At 33.5% G+C, this 17,525-nt stretch overlaps 2 protein-coding genes across 2 annotated transcripts in view; both read right to left on the minus strand.

The window, feature by feature from the left end:
* LOC123665162 (serine protease HTRA2, mitochondrial-like) overlaps positions 1 to 9,418 on the minus strand; it is a 50,759-nt gene extending 41,341 nt beyond the window's left edge. Inside the window, exon 1 of the mRNA XM_045599507.1 lies at positions 9,272 to 9,418. Within this exon, the coding sequence (XP_045455463.1) occupies positions 9,272 to 9,303 (32 nt within the window). The 5' untranslated portion in view covers positions 9,304 to 9,418. The remainder of the gene's footprint in view (positions 1 to 9,271) is intronic.
* Positions 9,419 to 14,464: 5,046 nt separating this feature from the next.
* The window catches only part of LOC123665161 (octopamine receptor Oamb), a 46,371-nt gene continuing 43,310 nt past the window's right edge, over positions 14,465 to 17,525 (minus strand). Inside the window, exons 6-9 of the mRNA XM_045599506.1 lie at positions 16,466 to 16,742; positions 15,813 to 16,030; positions 15,296 to 15,454; positions 14,465 to 14,560 (exon numbers count right to left, since the gene is read on the minus strand). Coding sequence (XP_045455462.1) covers positions 14,557 to 14,560; positions 15,296 to 15,454; positions 15,813 to 16,030; positions 16,466 to 16,742 — 658 coding nt within the window. The 3' untranslated portion in view covers positions 14,465 to 14,556. The remainder of the gene's footprint in view (positions 14,561 to 15,295; positions 15,455 to 15,812; positions 16,031 to 16,465; positions 16,743 to 17,525) is intronic.

The raw sequence follows: 17,525 nt of genomic DNA on the forward strand, positions 1-17,525 counted from the left end.
TAAGAAACAGTTACTTCCATGGAAAACGACATATAGGTTAGTTGATTTTTCGAATTTCTTATCAAATCTTCAGTTATTTATTAATCTGCTTGATCTTTACTATGGCTATGTTAATTCAAGCTCACAATGTTCCAATTCTAATACGTTTTTCTAAGATTTAAAGTAAACTTTAATAAATAGTAATAGACTAATAGGTAATTGCAAGACTTGCAAGACTCTTGCTGCAAGACCAAGACCAAGACCAAGACTGGGAGCGCAAGACCAAGACCAAGACCAAGACCAGGTGTATTGGCGCAAGACCAAGACCAAGACTGGCTAAGTCTCGTCTTGTTCTTGCATTTGGGCAACACTAGTTGTAATCAAATCACCAACCGAAAATAAACTAGAAGTATATAATTAATGAATTAAAATACTTATTAAATAAACTTTTCATCAGTTTATATTGATAAAACTGCAATTCACGAATAAACATGATTTAATTTATGAAAATTTGGGATGACGCATTGCTGGATGTGAAGAATCTCGAACTGCTACCTAAGGAAACAACCAATCTGATCATAGCTCAAGGGCTGATTGCAGATAGAAAAAAAAAAAAAAATAAATAAATAAAATAAAAAAAAAATTATGAAAATTATTGGTATATTTGTTTTTTTGTATGAATTCTGTTCACCTTGGGCCAAAATGGACAGTCCCCTTTGTTGCCTTTTATGCTCGATGCTCGATTAATATTTTTTTTCGTAATTCTGTACCTCTACTAATTCTTAGCAAAAATATTCAATATATTATTAGGTTTTGAAATAATTTTAGCAATATGCTAGCGTTCAATATTTGAACATAAAATGAATTTTATATTCGTCTATGTCTTACTAATATTGTTCATTCATTTGCTCTTTGTGTCACTTTACTACATATTCCGTTTTTTTTGGAATAGTCCTATTTGGTAAACAAACCCCTGTCATTCGTAATTCATTGATTTTTATGATTAGATTTGCTGCAACTCGCTCGAAATTTCGTGACCTTACCAAGAGATGGCTCCTTGAGCAGTAAAAGTCAGAATCAAATTGGCAAAAAGTGAAGCTATCAATACTTTGATATAGGCGGCTATAGCATTTCATCAGACAGTTGATACGAAATGCTCACTGAGCTGGATTTGTAGTAACTATGACTTTATTATAAGCGTATAGTGTGTCTCACATGGCTCGCTATTTTGCCTACTTATACCTTCGGCAACATACTTCATTTGGCTAAGATTTAGATTAGGTAAAACCGAATTAGAAAAACGGAATTATGGGGTTTTTGGGTGTGGAGGGTGGAGGGTGTAGGGGAATCTATACAAAGTAACACTGTCACACCTCAAAACCCCATGGTTATGGAGATATCCATGGTTAAAGTTTTGAGTCTGTCCTACCCCTAGAGTGTTTTTTTGTGCCGCGGAGGCGCGGAGGGAGGGCAGCCCTCGCCCGCTGTGCGAAAGCGCGCGAACGAATGCGTAGAGGAGCGGCTGAGGCTGGTCGCTGAAGGCGACCAGCCTCCGCTGCGAAACGGAGCATGAGTGAGCGTGCTTTCGCACGCAAGGGTGGAAGGGCTGCACTTCCCGCAGCGCCGGAGCCAAGCGTTCCTCTAACTTTCGAAATTCTTCTTCTAACCTCAAAACTTTAACCATGGATATCTCCATAACCATGGGGTTCCGAGGTGTGACAGTGGTACCAGGGGAAGCGTTCCCCACCCTCTCCCCCCCCATCCCCCCACGGTCCCGAAATTCGGTTTTACCTAATCTAAAGCTATACCCTTCATTTATTAATCCTGGTTTTTTTTAAATTATTAAATACTATTTTCATATACTTTGTTAATGCTATCTATATATGTTACTATATCTAGTTTTTAAATGTAAATCTAACGTCCTGTGCTGGCAGCATTTGTAAAGATGCGGACTGAAAAGCAGCTATAAGCTGAGTCTACGACCTTTTCACCAGCATTTTTTTTATAAAATCTCTGTAAATTAGACTAAGAAATCTTTTGTTTTTTTATGCTTGGTGAATAAACGTCTTTATTATTATTATTATTATTATTATATGACACTTCAAAATCTTTTTTTCTAAGGCAGATAGGGACGTAGTCACTATATTTTTAGAGATGAATGAGTATAAATTAATCAACAAAATGAGTGATAAAATAGGTCGTGTTCTTTACCTATATTTTAAATTTTTACGAAATATTTGTTAATAAGTTATAAAACAATGTTACCGTAAAGCGATTTGTTATAAAGTTGTTATAATTACGTTTTTTTTTTTGTTGAGCGAAAAAAAAATTGTTACAAAATATTACAACTGTTAATCTTTTATATTAAATTGTTTATTGTCAAGGTTATATATTATAAATATTTCTGAATATCAATTACAATAATTAATTTTCGTAATTTTATACCTTTACTAATTATTAACAAAATTATTTAATATATTATTGGTTTTTGAAATAATTTCAGCAATATGGTATCATTAAATATTTCGATGTAAAATTAATTTTACTTTGTCTATGGCTTATTGATATTGTTCATTCGTTTGCTCTTTGTGTCACTTCACTAAGCTACACTATACTCTAATTGTCTGTGGTCATAAGTACGCCATATTTGTTTACCAATTAGGACAATTCCAAAAAAACAGACCTTAATGATTGCCATAAATTATATTTATTTATTTTATTTATTTATACTTTATTGTACACCACAACTACATTTTAAACAATAAACACATTTAAAAAAATATTTACAGACTGTGAAGTACAATGGGCGGACTTATGGCTATTAAGCCATTTCTTCCAGACAACCCAAAGGTAAAGGTTATAAGGTAAAGGTTATAAGGTATATAGGTAGTTATTGTATTGACATAATTGTGTTTGCAGGCCAAAGAAAAAAAACCGACTTCAACTATATCGTAATGTAATACAACGTAGGAAGACGAAAAATTAGTCAAGTGACCACATGTTAAACATCGGCTTTCGATTAAATTAAAAATTATCAATATCGGTACACCCAGTAAAAAGTTATGCGGATTTTCGAGTTTTCCTCGATTTCTCTGGGATCCCATCATCAGATCCTGGTTTCCTTATCATGGTACCAAACCAGGGATATGTCCTTTCCACCAAAAAAAGGATTATCAAAATCGATTCATAAACGACGAAGTCATCCCCGATCATACATAAAAAATATATATACGGTCGAATTGAGTAACCACCTCCTTTTTGAAGTTGGTTAATAAAAATATATTGCAGTAATATAAAGTATTGTATTTTCATTGTGTAGTCATTAGTATTTGTTTATCTAATTAGTGATTTTACTGTTGCTTGAATTGTTTATATTTTTGTTTGTATTTTATCGATTATTTCTTATTAATGTGTGCTTTTTAGGTCATTTAAGAATTGTTTACTATTGGAAACTTTATTGGTTAGTGGATAGCTGTATAAGTTTTTTTTAATTGGTTGTATTATTCTTGTTTGTTTCCTAATTAAAATAAAATAATTTATCTCACGTCCGACTTCGAAAACTACAACAAAATGAAACGTATGGAAAAAGCGAGAAGATATAATTGTGTCTGCTATCAAACGAAAAAAACCGACTTCAATTACATCGACAAGTAATAAAACGTAAGTAGATAAAAAAAAATAACAAAAGCACTAGTCACTACTACAATTTTCGAAGGTTCCTCTCGATTTCTCTAGGATTCCATCATCAGATTCTGGTTTCCTTATCATGGTACCACCCTTGTTATATCTCCTTTCCAACAAAAAAAGAATTATCAAAATCGGTTCATAAATGACGAAGTTATCCGCGAACATACATAAAAAAATATATTATACGCTCGAATCGAGTAACCTCCTTTTTGAAGTCTGTTAATAAAACAATAATTTTCCTTACGTCTGACTGAGAAAACTACTACAAAACGAAACGTACGAAAAAAGCGAGAAGATAAAAACGTAATTACGAATGTTTACTCGTATGTAACTGTCGAGAAGGTGTAAACAAACTGTTATCTATACATATAATAAAATGGTAGGAAAGTCAAAACTGTACATTGAATATATTTTTTTAAAGAATACTTGGGGTGTGATCTACAATCGATACCGAAGCCAAAAAGTACTGCATGGTTTTACTTCAAATTTGGCACGAATATTATTAAGAAGTTGGATCAACATATAGGCTACAAATTATCACGCTATCACCTACGGGGAACGAGCAGTGAACCTTTATTTCTTCAACGCATTCTGTAACAACATGTAATCTAGCGACGCATATTTGAATATTGTTATTATATTAATAACCATGCTATAAGCTAGCTTCATACTATAAATAAAGACATTCTGTAGTATATTTAGTATCAGCATTGCACCCGTGCGAAGCCGGGGCGGGTCGCTAGTACATATATAAAATCATATCACACCCCAAGGACGGTCAGCTACCAGCGTCAGACATGCATTTGCAATCAATCAACACCTCTCACTACTATTTGATAGCACGTTGGCGCAGTTATCAATACTAGAGGTCGCCCTGTGGTCGAAAGTCGACCATAATTAATTTAGATTATAAGTTTGAACATCATTAAGGTTCTAATATCAGACTATAGACTAATATTACTTAAAAATTGGTTACAAAATCAAAGAATTCTTCGATTCAATGTCATCACAATCTATTCAACGAAGGCTAATTAGTTTCTAGAAAGAAATAACGAATAATTTAAATAGAAACGCGAGTACATTTACCCGAAACGCTTTATGACTACAGATTATTATTAAAAAAAAAAAAAACAATATTTCTAACAATGGACATAAAACAATTAACATTCATTGGTTCCTTTGTTTTATAATTTAATATTCTTATAAATTATATTCTTATTCGTATTTTACTCGTAATATTATTTCAATAAAAGTGTTCGTAGAAATCTGCACAAGAAACATTTCTATTGTTATTATACAAGTTATTTTGGAAGTCTGTGGTTTTCTATGGAATTTTTATCAGTCTGTGGTTTTCTTTTGGCATCAAAAATCTTTGAGAAATTAAACGTAGTTTTCGCTGTTATGACCATGCAGTCGTAGTAAAAACGCCCGGTCCCTGTATTAAACGATTAGTGAGCTGAACGAGTCGTTATTGTTTTAACGACTTCAAAAAAGGGGGATTCTTAATATTTTTTAATATTCTTAAAATCTTATTGTAAATAAATAATTTATTTGAATTATTTGTATCTCATTTTGGTTGACGTACGTTTATTATACACCAGCTACTTATTTCTTTTTTTTTTTCTTAATAATCCTAACCCTAAGGATGCCTGGAAGAAACCGCTACCGAGCGATAAGGCCGCCACATTTTTTTTTTTCTTTACAATTCTGTATTCAATTACTCTATGTGGTATACAATAAAGAATAAATGAAAATGAAGAGTAAATAAATTTGTGTTACCTCATAACTTTTTACTGGGTGGACCGATTTTGATGTTTTTTTTTTAATTTTTTTTTTTAATTTTTTTTAAATCAAAAATCTGTTACTTGTCATGTGTTCTCACTTAAATTTAATCGAGATCGGTGGAATACTCTTTGAGTTCCCTCTAATAATGTGTCTTTACTTAACTATTTTTTCGTCTACCTATGTTTTAGTACTAGTCAATGTACTTGAAGTCGGCGTATTACTTGTCGGTGTGATTTTTTTTTTTTTTTTTCTTTTAAGTAGTATTTGCAAACAGTCTGTCTGAACTATAAGCAAATTGGTTGTGATATTCGTCTGTCGGTGTGATTGAAGTCGATTTTTTTTTCGTTTGTGAGCAAACGACTATAGTGCTATGGGCACTAGTCGTACCGGCGGTCACATTACAAGCTACCCCTTGATTAGGTACATGTTGTACAAGTGGCATTTTTTATCACCGCCTCTGGTGTCGCGACCCACAGATTGACAAACAACTATGAGTAATTAAATTTGCGAGCAAACAATAATAATAATGTCATATAAGAACACATTTGAAATCGAAGTATATAGGAACCTATATGTTTGAAATATACAATAATTGTGTTTGCTGGCAAACAAAAAAAAAACCGACTTCAATTACATCGACAGGTAATACAACATAAAATTAGACGAAAAAAATTAGCAAACGCACTAGTCGTCACTACGATTTTCGAGGGTTTCCCTCGATTTCTCTGGATTCCATCATCAGATCTTAGTTTCCTTATCACGGTACTCTTGGGGTATCTCCTTTCCAACAAAAAAGAATTATCAAAATCGGTTCATAAGCGACAAATTTATTCCCAAACATAAATAAATATATAGGCTCGAATCGAGTAACCTTCTCCTTTTTTGAAGTCGGTTAAAAAGGGAGTTCATCATCATTACAGCCTATACAGTCCACTGCTGGACATAGGCCTCAACAAGTTTACGCCAAAAATAACGTGAATTCATGTGTTTTGCCCATAGTCACCACGCTGGGCAGGCGGGTTGGTGACCGCAGTACTGGCTTTGTCGCACCAAAGACGCTGCTGCCCGTCTTCGGCCTATGTATTTCAAAGCCAGCAGTTGGATGGTTATCCCGCCATCGGTCGGCTTCTTAAGTTCCAAGGTGGTTGTGGAACCTTGTTATCCCTTAGTCGCCTCTTACGACACCTACGGGAAGAGAGGGGGTGGCTAAATTCTTTAGTGCCGTAGCCACACAGCACAAAGCAAAAAGGGAGTTATAAAAATATATAAAAAGCAGTGACAAAATCATTTTCTACATACGATAATATATAATGTATTAAACGTGTCATATTGCATTGCACGTAACACGTCAGCCATTAACTGAGAGAAAGTTACAAGTGACAATTACAAATACGAGGTAGTGAATGAGCTGGGAGTATTTATATGGGTGCGTCAATATCATCATAATTATACATATATTAATACGCTAAGGTATGTTTGCCTCCCTTTTTAGAAAAAGCCTCACAATTACTCCACATAAAATCTCATTTTATGAATAACTCGCTATGCCCGCAACTTTGTCCGCGTGGAATTTAAAAGTAAAACTACGCGTAAACGGGATATTCACCATGTTTTTTATAATCATTTTGCGGAGCTCGATAGTTCGATATTAACTGCGAATGTCTTGATCACGAGACTGAAATTTGCGGGTAGATTTTAACGGCTTTTGCAGTTTTTTTTTTTTTTTTTTTTTTTTTTTTTAATATATAGACTAGCGCTTGACTGCGATCTCACCTGATGGCAAGTGAAGATGCAGCCTAAGGTGGTGCGCGCTTGCCTAGAAGTTGCCTATTCACTCTTGATTTAAAGATACCCAAATTATAGTTCGTTGGAAAAACGGAAGCCGGAAGGGCATTCCAAATTTTTGCGGTGCGTATAAGGAACGAGGAAGCAAATCGTTTAGTGCGAGATCGTGGAATTTCAACCACATAGCGGTGCAGATTCATGCGATGCAGTGTCCATACCGGACCTCCTTTCTCACACGTTTGCTGTGTAAACACTGGTTACCACTACCATTGTTACTATCACCCCCTACCATTGTTGCTTTACGCACACTCGACACTCGATCCCGTGTTTTACAGACAATACTCGCCGTATCGATTCGCGAATTGTTTATATCACTCTTCATGTGTTTCCATAATCTAATCATCGAACTTCACTCCCTCGACAGTAGAAACCCATCGTCCCCATTGAAATTACTATATTTAGTAATTTCAATGGCTACCATTCTCGTACCAGTCGGGGCGTAATGGCGTTCTGTCGCGAGTATTCGAGTGAGTTAAAGCAGACGAGGCGCTGGCGCAACGGTCACAGCACTGGTTTTGCCTGTTGCGCTCGCGGTTGCGGGTTCGATCCCCGGACATGACAAACATTTGTATTGGCCATGTCGATGTTTGCCGTGGTCTGGATGTTTGTGCAGTCCTTGTGGGTTTCCCCACCGTGCCTCGGAGAGCACGTTAAGCCGTCGGTCCCGGTTGTTATCATGTTCACTTGATAGCGATCGTTACTCACAGTAGGAAATATATCGGCCAACCCGCGTTGGAGCAGCGTGGTGAATTAAGCTCTGATCCTTCTCCTACATGGGAAAAGAGGTCTATGTCCAGCAGTGTGATATTACAGGCTGAAGCGAAACGAGTTTTTAAAGCTCCTACATGAACCATTACACCAGAGTGGTTATTTACTATCGAGCTCCGCAAAATGAAAATAAAAAACATATAAATATCCCGTTTTTGAATAATTTTAGTAATAAAAATAACGATGTTAATTAAAAAATCATATATTCGTAATGTAACAGTAGCCATGAACGTCGATGTAAATAGAAATGAATATACAATTGTTACAATCACTCATCATCATCATCACTTCAGCTCATACAGTCCCTGGATATATGCCTCCAAAAGTTCGCGCCAAAAATAGCATGCACTCGTGTGTTTTGCCCATATGCACCACGCTGGGCAGGCTGGTTGGTGACCGCAGTTTATAATATTTGTATGTAAATTTATGAAACTTTCTTTTAATTGCAACATTAATGAAACTACCACAATGTTTTAAATATTATACAAATTAAATATTAAATCTATATTTAATTAATGAAAAATAAATTCATAAAGTATAAAGTAAAAAAAAAAAAAAATCGTTCTACATATTTTAACTTTTTTTACAAATGCGTGTGTATCGTACGTACTCCTTGAACGAATTAATTGTTCTGAATGTTATATTAAGTAAAGGTAAAAGAAAACGTACAAGGTTATCAACAAATGCAAATTCCACGCATACTTCACAAGATTCACGTATTCCAATTCTTATCTGTTACAATAAGTTTACAATCAATTTTTAATCGAATTTTTACTGGGTGTACTGAGTTAGATTTTTTTTTATCGAAACCTAGTGCTCTTTATGTGGTCCCATATAAATTTGATGGAAATCTGTAGAGTGCTTTTTGCGTTATCTTTAATAATGCGCATTTAAATAGGTATATTCTATTTTTCGTCTGCCTACGTTGTATTTACTAGTCGATGTAACTGACTTTTTTTTTTCGTTTGCGAGCAAATACAATTGCTGTTATAACCTGACTTACTTCTAAGTAAGAAATACTAAAAACATTAAACAAGAATCAAATATAATCCGTATAAATTAAAAAAGTTCAATTATCATATGAATTTACTTTCAAAATTATTGAAATAGTAATGAATGATACGTGTAACAATTACGAAAGGTAAACTAAATTACATTCCGAAATTAATCACGAATGTTAACATTTTTCTTATTAGTATAAGCTTACCCTTCAACACCTCCGAAGTACATCGTGTCCATACTATAACTTGTGGTAGGCGTTGTTGAGTTTTAAAAAAAAAACACTAGTTGACGGAAATATGATAACAAATGAATATTTATGGCAAACACATCACTTGAGAACGGCAACGTAAACTCGACTGAAGTTTGTTGACCTATCATTGTCAAATGTCAATACTATTCTGACGTTCTGACAGAACGCGTCATTGGAACGCGTCGCAGATTATGTAGTTCAGTACGTCTACCATGAGTTTACAGAGACGATACACGTTAGCGAGTGTAGTAGAAAATTTGTATGGCAAGTTGAGCAGCGCCTCTACCGGATACTATCATTACTATATTTGGTACCATAAGTTTTCTCAGGACAGTTAAGTTAACTACACTCGTAAATGTCATTCTAGAGCGCCGATATTTTCATACAATTCGCTACCATGAGTAACATATTTGACAGATGTCACTCTGTTTAACGTTACTATTATAGTTGCGTCACTCACTTGAAAAAATCGTGCGAGAAGTTTATAATTATTAGGTTTATATACTATTTAATTGCATTATATTTGGTAGAACATAGCCCCGTTCCTAAAACACAATTTACGATATAACAGTATTATTTTCTATATTCAATTTACGAAATAATATAATAATAAAATACAAATTATACAATTTATTTATAAAATTATGATCACGATTTACGTTAATAAAGAAAGGAATAAATAACCATAACACTTAAATAAACACTTACTTTTTCATATAATCCACCATAAGTTCGAACTGGGAAGCATTAGTTCTCATTTTTTATATTTTGTTGTTTTAGAATTATTGTATAACAATTAAACAATATGATTAGTTCACAAGTGTTTGTCCACAACTTAAGTTAGACATTTAAACTGACGGAATAAATTGAAAAAATTTAGAAGTTCTTGAGCTCGCATGAATACACTGTAATATGCTGCTTTGCATTTTTGTCGGATTATTTTAAACTTCGTTTAGACCTCACTTCATTCGAAAGTCATCATGTTTACTCTTTCTTTTTTCTATACGGAAGAAAGAGATAAAGATATTAGTAACTAATACCAATATAACGGATTTAAAACTATAAGTCTTATCGAGTGCTCGATAGACTCTATAGTGAAATTTAGAAATACTCATAATAGGTATGGTATAGATAACTATTCCTGTTGCGTTTCTACGTTTACTACTGTAGTTATGTCATGTGCGTTTGTAACAAAAACTCATGGTAGACGTACTGACGTCTGATAGACCAGCGAGCACAGATTATGTTGTCGTGATAACTGTGAGTGTTTGATTTTAATGATTTTCTTACAAATGTTTTTGTTTCTATTTATTTTTTACAATATTAATCTAAAGAATTTGATTTATATATTTATAGGTTGAATGTTGACTAATTTGTCAATATAATATAGTTTAGAATAATGGATATTTTAGGTATATCGTAATTCATTTAGGAAAAAAACTGCTTAGGAAAACACTATTATGTGGTATATTATTAAAACAATATTGTGTAGGTACTTGAAAAATGTTGTCATTATAAATTAATTACAATTTGTTTTCCTTTAATTTTTCTTTTTAAAATATTATATTTCAATTTTTTACTTTTCGGTTTGGTTTTCTTAGTATATTTTTTTATATTGTTCTCATGTTTAATTATTCATGCTGTGTGGTTACGGCAGTAAAGAATATACCATCCCCTTTTCCCGTGGGTGTCGTAAGGGGTGACTAAGGGATAACACGGTATTCCACTGCCACCTTGGAACTTAAAAAGCCGATAGATGGCGGGATAACCATCCAACTGCTAGCTTTGAAATACACAGGCTGAAGACGGGCAGCAGCGTCTTCGGTTCGACAGGGCCAGCCCTGTGGTCACCGTGATAACTATCCAACTGCTAACCCGCCTGCCCAGCGTGGTGACTATGGGCCAAACACGTGAGTTCACGCCATTTTTGGTGCGAACTTGAGGAGGCCTATGTCCAGCAGTGGACTGTATTAGGCTGAAATGATGATAATGATTTAATTTAATAACAAATAAAACTAGAATAATTTAGCAACATATCGTATATTTGTACATAACATTTATATTTTTGACAGATAATATACAGCGTTCGACTAACGAATGGTAGAACATTGAAAACACCGACAATATACTTCGAGGAACGTTAAGATCTTTAGTTTTTTTAATATTTATCATCGTATTATTCTAAACATTTTCAGTTTGTAAACTGTCTATCATAAGCCGTTAAATTGTAAACTGGTGACAAATTTACATCTATATGTTATTCATATTATAAGAAACCGAATAGCATTCATTACTCCTGGTAGAAATTTCTGCTTACCCTTAGTGAAGTAGCATAATAGATTAAGCTCTAACCCTTCTCCTTTTTCTAGGATAAGGCTTTGCCCAGCTGTGTGATGGCTGTGTGTATAGGCTGAGTCAGTTCAGTTAAGTATTATTTTTAATTCACGTCATATAAAGTAAAATAATGACTTGATATATAAAACATACATGTTTGATTACCAATAATGAATACTAATAGTTTACAATTTTACGTTTGGCAATAGACGATTTATAAACTAACAATGTTAATAATATTATGCTGACATATTAAATATTTTTATAAGATTTTTAAATGTAATATTACAATTTATGTTTAAAGGAAGAATTCGTATATTTAATTATATTTGAAATTAAAAAAGGTTTTTGCACGAAAAAAAATTAAATGTTTAGACATACCATGTTAAAATATACACACACTATCTTATTTGAAGTAAAATTTTACTACGCTGTGATTAAAAAACAAATAAATAATAAATGAACTATTTTTGACTAGCATTTTTAATAGCAATTGAGGTAGGTAAACCCTTATTTACACTTCGATTAGTAATTATTAGTCCTTATAATGTAACTGTGTCAGATGCACGAATACATCACACTCAATTGTTTTATAACTTATTAACAAATTATGTTTCGTGAAAATGTAAAATATAGGTAAAGAAAACGGCCTATTTTATCGCTCATATTGTTTATTAGCTTATACTCATTCACCTTTTAAAATATTATGACCACATCCCTATTTGCCTTACAATGAAATGTCATATTCAAAAATATTAATTATCTGTACTGTCGAAATTCGTATTTTAATAATTTTTATGTATTTAAAATGATAAATTGATATTTCTTTTTAGCGAAATAAATAATAAGTGAAGTTTTACAAATGTCTGTAAGTTAATGTTTTTGAAAGTGAGTGATAAATGCGGAAAAAACGTGAATTACATATTGACAGGGGTTTGTTTACTAAATAAGACAGTTCCAAAAAAAAGTAGACTTTACAGTCTCGCATTTGCCAATTCGAAGAAATTTCGTTTTTATGCTTATTATATTTTTTTACACATAAGATAAATGAAAAACTGACGTATAAGACGTATAGTCTTGTCTCTTTGTCGTTTTTCCCCAAACTAAAAATATGTACAAATGTAGACCAAATTCTAATCTTTTAGACTCTCATAATTCAGTATAAGAATTTAGTCTGCATTTGTTCTTGGTTTTATGAGTGTAGTGTTTACTAATCAAAGTATATACAGGACATGAGATACACATAAGTATATTTTACTATGGAAGATGTTATTGATAAAATCTTAGTTATTAACTCCTTCGCCTTCCATTACATTTAAGCTTACCTATTATAAAACTTTTTGCATGTGGCAATATTAAGCTCTGTTTGACAATCTTGACAGATTTTGAAAAATAAAAATATAAAACTGAATAAGCGTTTTATTTTAACGTAAAAATTAAGAAAGAGACTTTTTAATGGTGTCTTTGTTACGTTTAATACGAAATTCAATACAAATCTTAAAGGAAATTAAGTTCAGCCATTTTCAGATGGAATTAATCCATAGTATTGCCGTTACAAGCATGACTATTGAACGCTCGGTGACAACGTGGGGATTGCTTTGCGTATCGTGCAAGGATCGCGAACAAAAAAATAGATTTGTTCAGTACAAAAATAAAAAAATAAGGCATACAAAATTATTAAATGCTCATTAAATGTTTATTATTTATATTTTATCTTTTAACTGATGTAGGGCAGCAAACTTTGGAGCGGGTCGATTGGGGAAATATATCGACCTTACAGTAGATCACAGCTAAAGTTCTGCTATCAAGCAGTGTTATGTTACCGTGGTGAATACGGCAACCAGAGCTCCTGGGGCAGGTCACGCTTGCGATACTTAAAGTGTTGCACGCGTCTATAAGCTAGGGAAACTGCTTACCGTCAGGTAAGCCGTACGCTTGTTTGCTGACCTAATAAAATATATATATGGTACGTTTTTTTTGCAAAAATAAATAATCAAAACAAACGTTTGATAGTATACCTACATTTGAAAACAAATTCTGACTATTTGATGATATTTCTAAATTATCAAGCTCTTTATATTCAAATAGAATTTAAAATTAGATATTTTAGAACAGTCTTCTCAGAAAATTAATATTATTATGAACTACATAAAAACAAATCTTTATATATCAACATGAATATAGACTGACTAGAAAATTACTTGATAATAAATTACTAACTCAATTAGAAGTAATCATTTCATCTGCTAACTTAATCAAATAAATAAAGGGTTTGTTCAAATATAACTAATAAAGTTGCTGTTAGACTTTTGAGATAAAAATTAAAAATATTGAAACAATTTTTTCGGATTTTATCGCGGTTTATTCGGTTTTTTACATGCCCGACGTTTCGGATACTTTACAGCAACCATGGACACGGGAGGACTACTTTAGTCCTTCGTCTGAATCCGAAAAAATTGTGTCATTATAATGAGTGAAATTCGCGTAAACATTAGAAAATTAAAAATATTTTTATAATATTTAATCTATTGGATACCATTATACATCAAAAGCTTTATCAGCAACTGTTCAATGAGACCAACATATACTTAATGTCAAATAATCAAAAATATCAAATCAATATGCTTATTTTTAGTCAAAAAATAATATAAATCCAAACGGATACAGATAAAATATAGCATTTATATCAGTTTAGGTACATTTTCATAATACATAATTTACACACACATATTACTGTAATGTTTTGTTCATACACAAATTTTCTTATATCTATAATTATAACAATTTAATTTACAACACACATTTTTACACACACATTTAAATTGGAAATATGAAAGTCTGTTTTGTTGTTACATACATGCGACGGTAGCCTGGAACTGGGCGTTTTGCCGTCGCACGGGTTGACGTCATCTGAAATTTAAAAATAACATGTTTTAGAACGACACATAAAAATTTAAGAAATACTTTATTCTGCTAGTTTTAAAAGTACTTCAGACTCGTCTCTATATATATAAAGGTATTTTATTTTTATCAATTAATATTCAATAAACCCTGCGGTCAACAACACGCCTGCCCAGCGTGGTGACTATGGGCAAAACACATGAGTTCACACCATTTTTGGCGTGAACTTGTGGAGGCCTATGTCCAGTAGTGGACTGCGAAAGGCTGCTGTGATGATGATGATGATGATGTGATGAATATTTAATTAATAAAAATTCGCCTACTGGTTCAAAAAACTGCACTTGTCTATCATTACATGCGTTCCAACACCTCCGCAGGCAATTCCAATAGATCGTGGTGTGGTCTCCATTATAAATAAATAAATAATGAATATCTTATAACATACACACGCGGTGTTACTACGGTAAGCAACTGAATGCTTGTGTTATACGTAACATCTGACTGTTATAGCTAATTTTGCAATTTTTTTGGTAAATATACATAAAAACAATACATATTTAAATAAATACAAATACGTATTCATTATACTCAGGCTCTTGCGGAAATCGACCCCACAACACTCGGAGCAGAAAGGAGGGTCGCTACAAACTTGGCCATCATGCTAGTCGTTATGGACGTTCACAATTTTACGGTTTCCAATACTGTTTGCAAACTATCGATGGTAATAAATTTAAAGTAACTGACCTCGCATTCGTATTTATTATGGTGCAGTCGTCTTCTAGCGAGTGTGAGTGTGAGTGCGAGTGAGGTGGTCGGCGGCGAGTCACTTCTTCAGCGGCCGATTCCCTCCTCGAACCGTTGCCAGCGCAGAAGCACTTGCATATTATACGTTTGAAGGCGAACCTGAAACGAATGTGAAGATATACTTTGTACTACAGTTTATACTTTTGTCTTGGCGTCAATTATATATCTATATTTTAAAAAAAAACCTATGCCTTGGACTTGGAGTCTGTTTAACAAGTTTTTATTGAAAGTGTAAGAATCCAACATCATTTCACAAATTTTATTTATAATCTAACTAAACAAGGAAAAAGTGTTTTATTTTATTGTCCAGTACAAATGTGTGTTTTATTCAAATGTAACATATACATAACCATTTATTTATTTAAAAAAATATGTTTCTAATTATAAAGCTATATTACTCAAAAGTGACATAGGCTATAAAACACGAAGCTGATAATACTTTGACATGTTTTCATACCTAAAGTCTTTAGAAAACAGCGCATATATCAAAGGATTTATCGCAGAATTGCAATATCCAAGCCAGAACAGCACCGAGAAGACGATGGGCGTCACACAGTCTCCGCAAAACGCTCGCACGACGTACACGCTGAAGAATGGCAGCCAGCAGAACACGAATCCTCCGACTATTATGCCCAGGGTTTTGGCTGCTTTGGTTTCCATTCGAAAACGTTTCACCTAGTAAGAAGAACAGTCATTTACTAGTTAGATACTCTAAAATCATCATTGAGCATTGATATACTATAACATGCATAATCTAAATAAAATAAACGTCAAACGCTTGGTTGGAAATTGTAGGAAGGGAATGAAAAGTGAACTCGAACTCTGATATCTGAACTCTGATATTGGGTGGCAAATAAGCGTACGGTACGCCTGATGAAGCTGCAGATAGCATAGCCTGTGAAACTCCAAGAGCATTGCAAGCGCGTTGCCGACCCTTTCCCCGATTTTCCCGCAAATCTCTGGCTAGTATATTTACCATAGCTGTGATTTTATGTTATATATAGCCGTAACCGCCGTTTAGCCGTATATTATATAGCCGTAACCGTTTTTGTAAGGTACTTTACCAATTACAAAAAAAAATCTTTTGCTACTTTCATATCGTTATATTACCTGTGCTTTTATATTCCTTCTTCCCATTTTCCTTGTCCTTGGTTTATCATCATCTTCATCATAAAACGGTGTTGGTGATAGGTGATGAGACGGTCTAACCTTTAATCTACTCTCTGTCAATTCTCTTCCATCCCTTTCGTAGTAAACTGCATATAGAGATGGGCTTGGTGATCTACTAGGTGACCTGGAGTTCTCGTGAGCTGGACAGATTTGTTCTGATGATGGATAGGATACTGATATTTTGACCTTTTCGTGAGCACGTCTCGCACTAGAATGCCTGTAATATTATTATGATCTTCAATCTCCATGATTCAATTCTACAGAGATAATTTTAATTAAATAAATATTTTACACTTAATCAGTATAATAAATCTCTGTAATGTCCAGAGAAATACAATACAAACTAAAATATCTGTTTGACCTTTACAAACAGTAGTCACAGGTGACGATTAAAAATTAATTAATGGCATTTAAATTTTGTTGCTTTTGATGTGACCACATAATTTCTAAATAAATATCTGATAAAAAGCTCTACAAATATTAAAGAATGCCGGTCGATGGCAGGATTACTATCCAACTACTGGCTTTGAAATACACAGGCCGAAGACGGGCAGCAGCGTCTTCGGTGCGACAAAGCCAGCCCTGCGGTCACCAACCCGCCTGCCCAGCGTGGTGACTATCGACAAAACACACGAGTTTACGCCATTTTTGGCATGAATTTGTGGAGGCCTATGTCCAGCAGTGGACTGTGATAGGCTGAAATGATGACGATAACCTTCTGTTATCTATCTGTGAAGAAACAGAGAGGGATCTCTATTTGAGTTTATTAATCATTAATTTTTGAAAATTCTCGTCATTATCTTGTATCTTACTTGTAGTTTGAAAACGAACATCAAACGCATTTTACGAAAGCCCTTAAAACAATATGCCTATAATGAATTATAAAATTTCCAATCTGTTGGGGGACGAAGTTCAAGTGACACTTCTCACACTTGACCTTACGGTAAAATTTCTTGAAAAGCGCGGTAACAATTTATTAAATAATACCTCTTTGTGGTTT

The sequence above is a fragment of the Melitaea cinxia genome, chromosome 23, assembly GCF_905220565.1.
Source record: "Melitaea cinxia chromosome 23, ilMelCinx1.1, whole genome shotgun sequence".
NCBI classification, from domain to species: Eukaryota; Metazoa; Arthropoda; class Insecta; order Lepidoptera; family Nymphalidae; genus Melitaea; species Melitaea cinxia.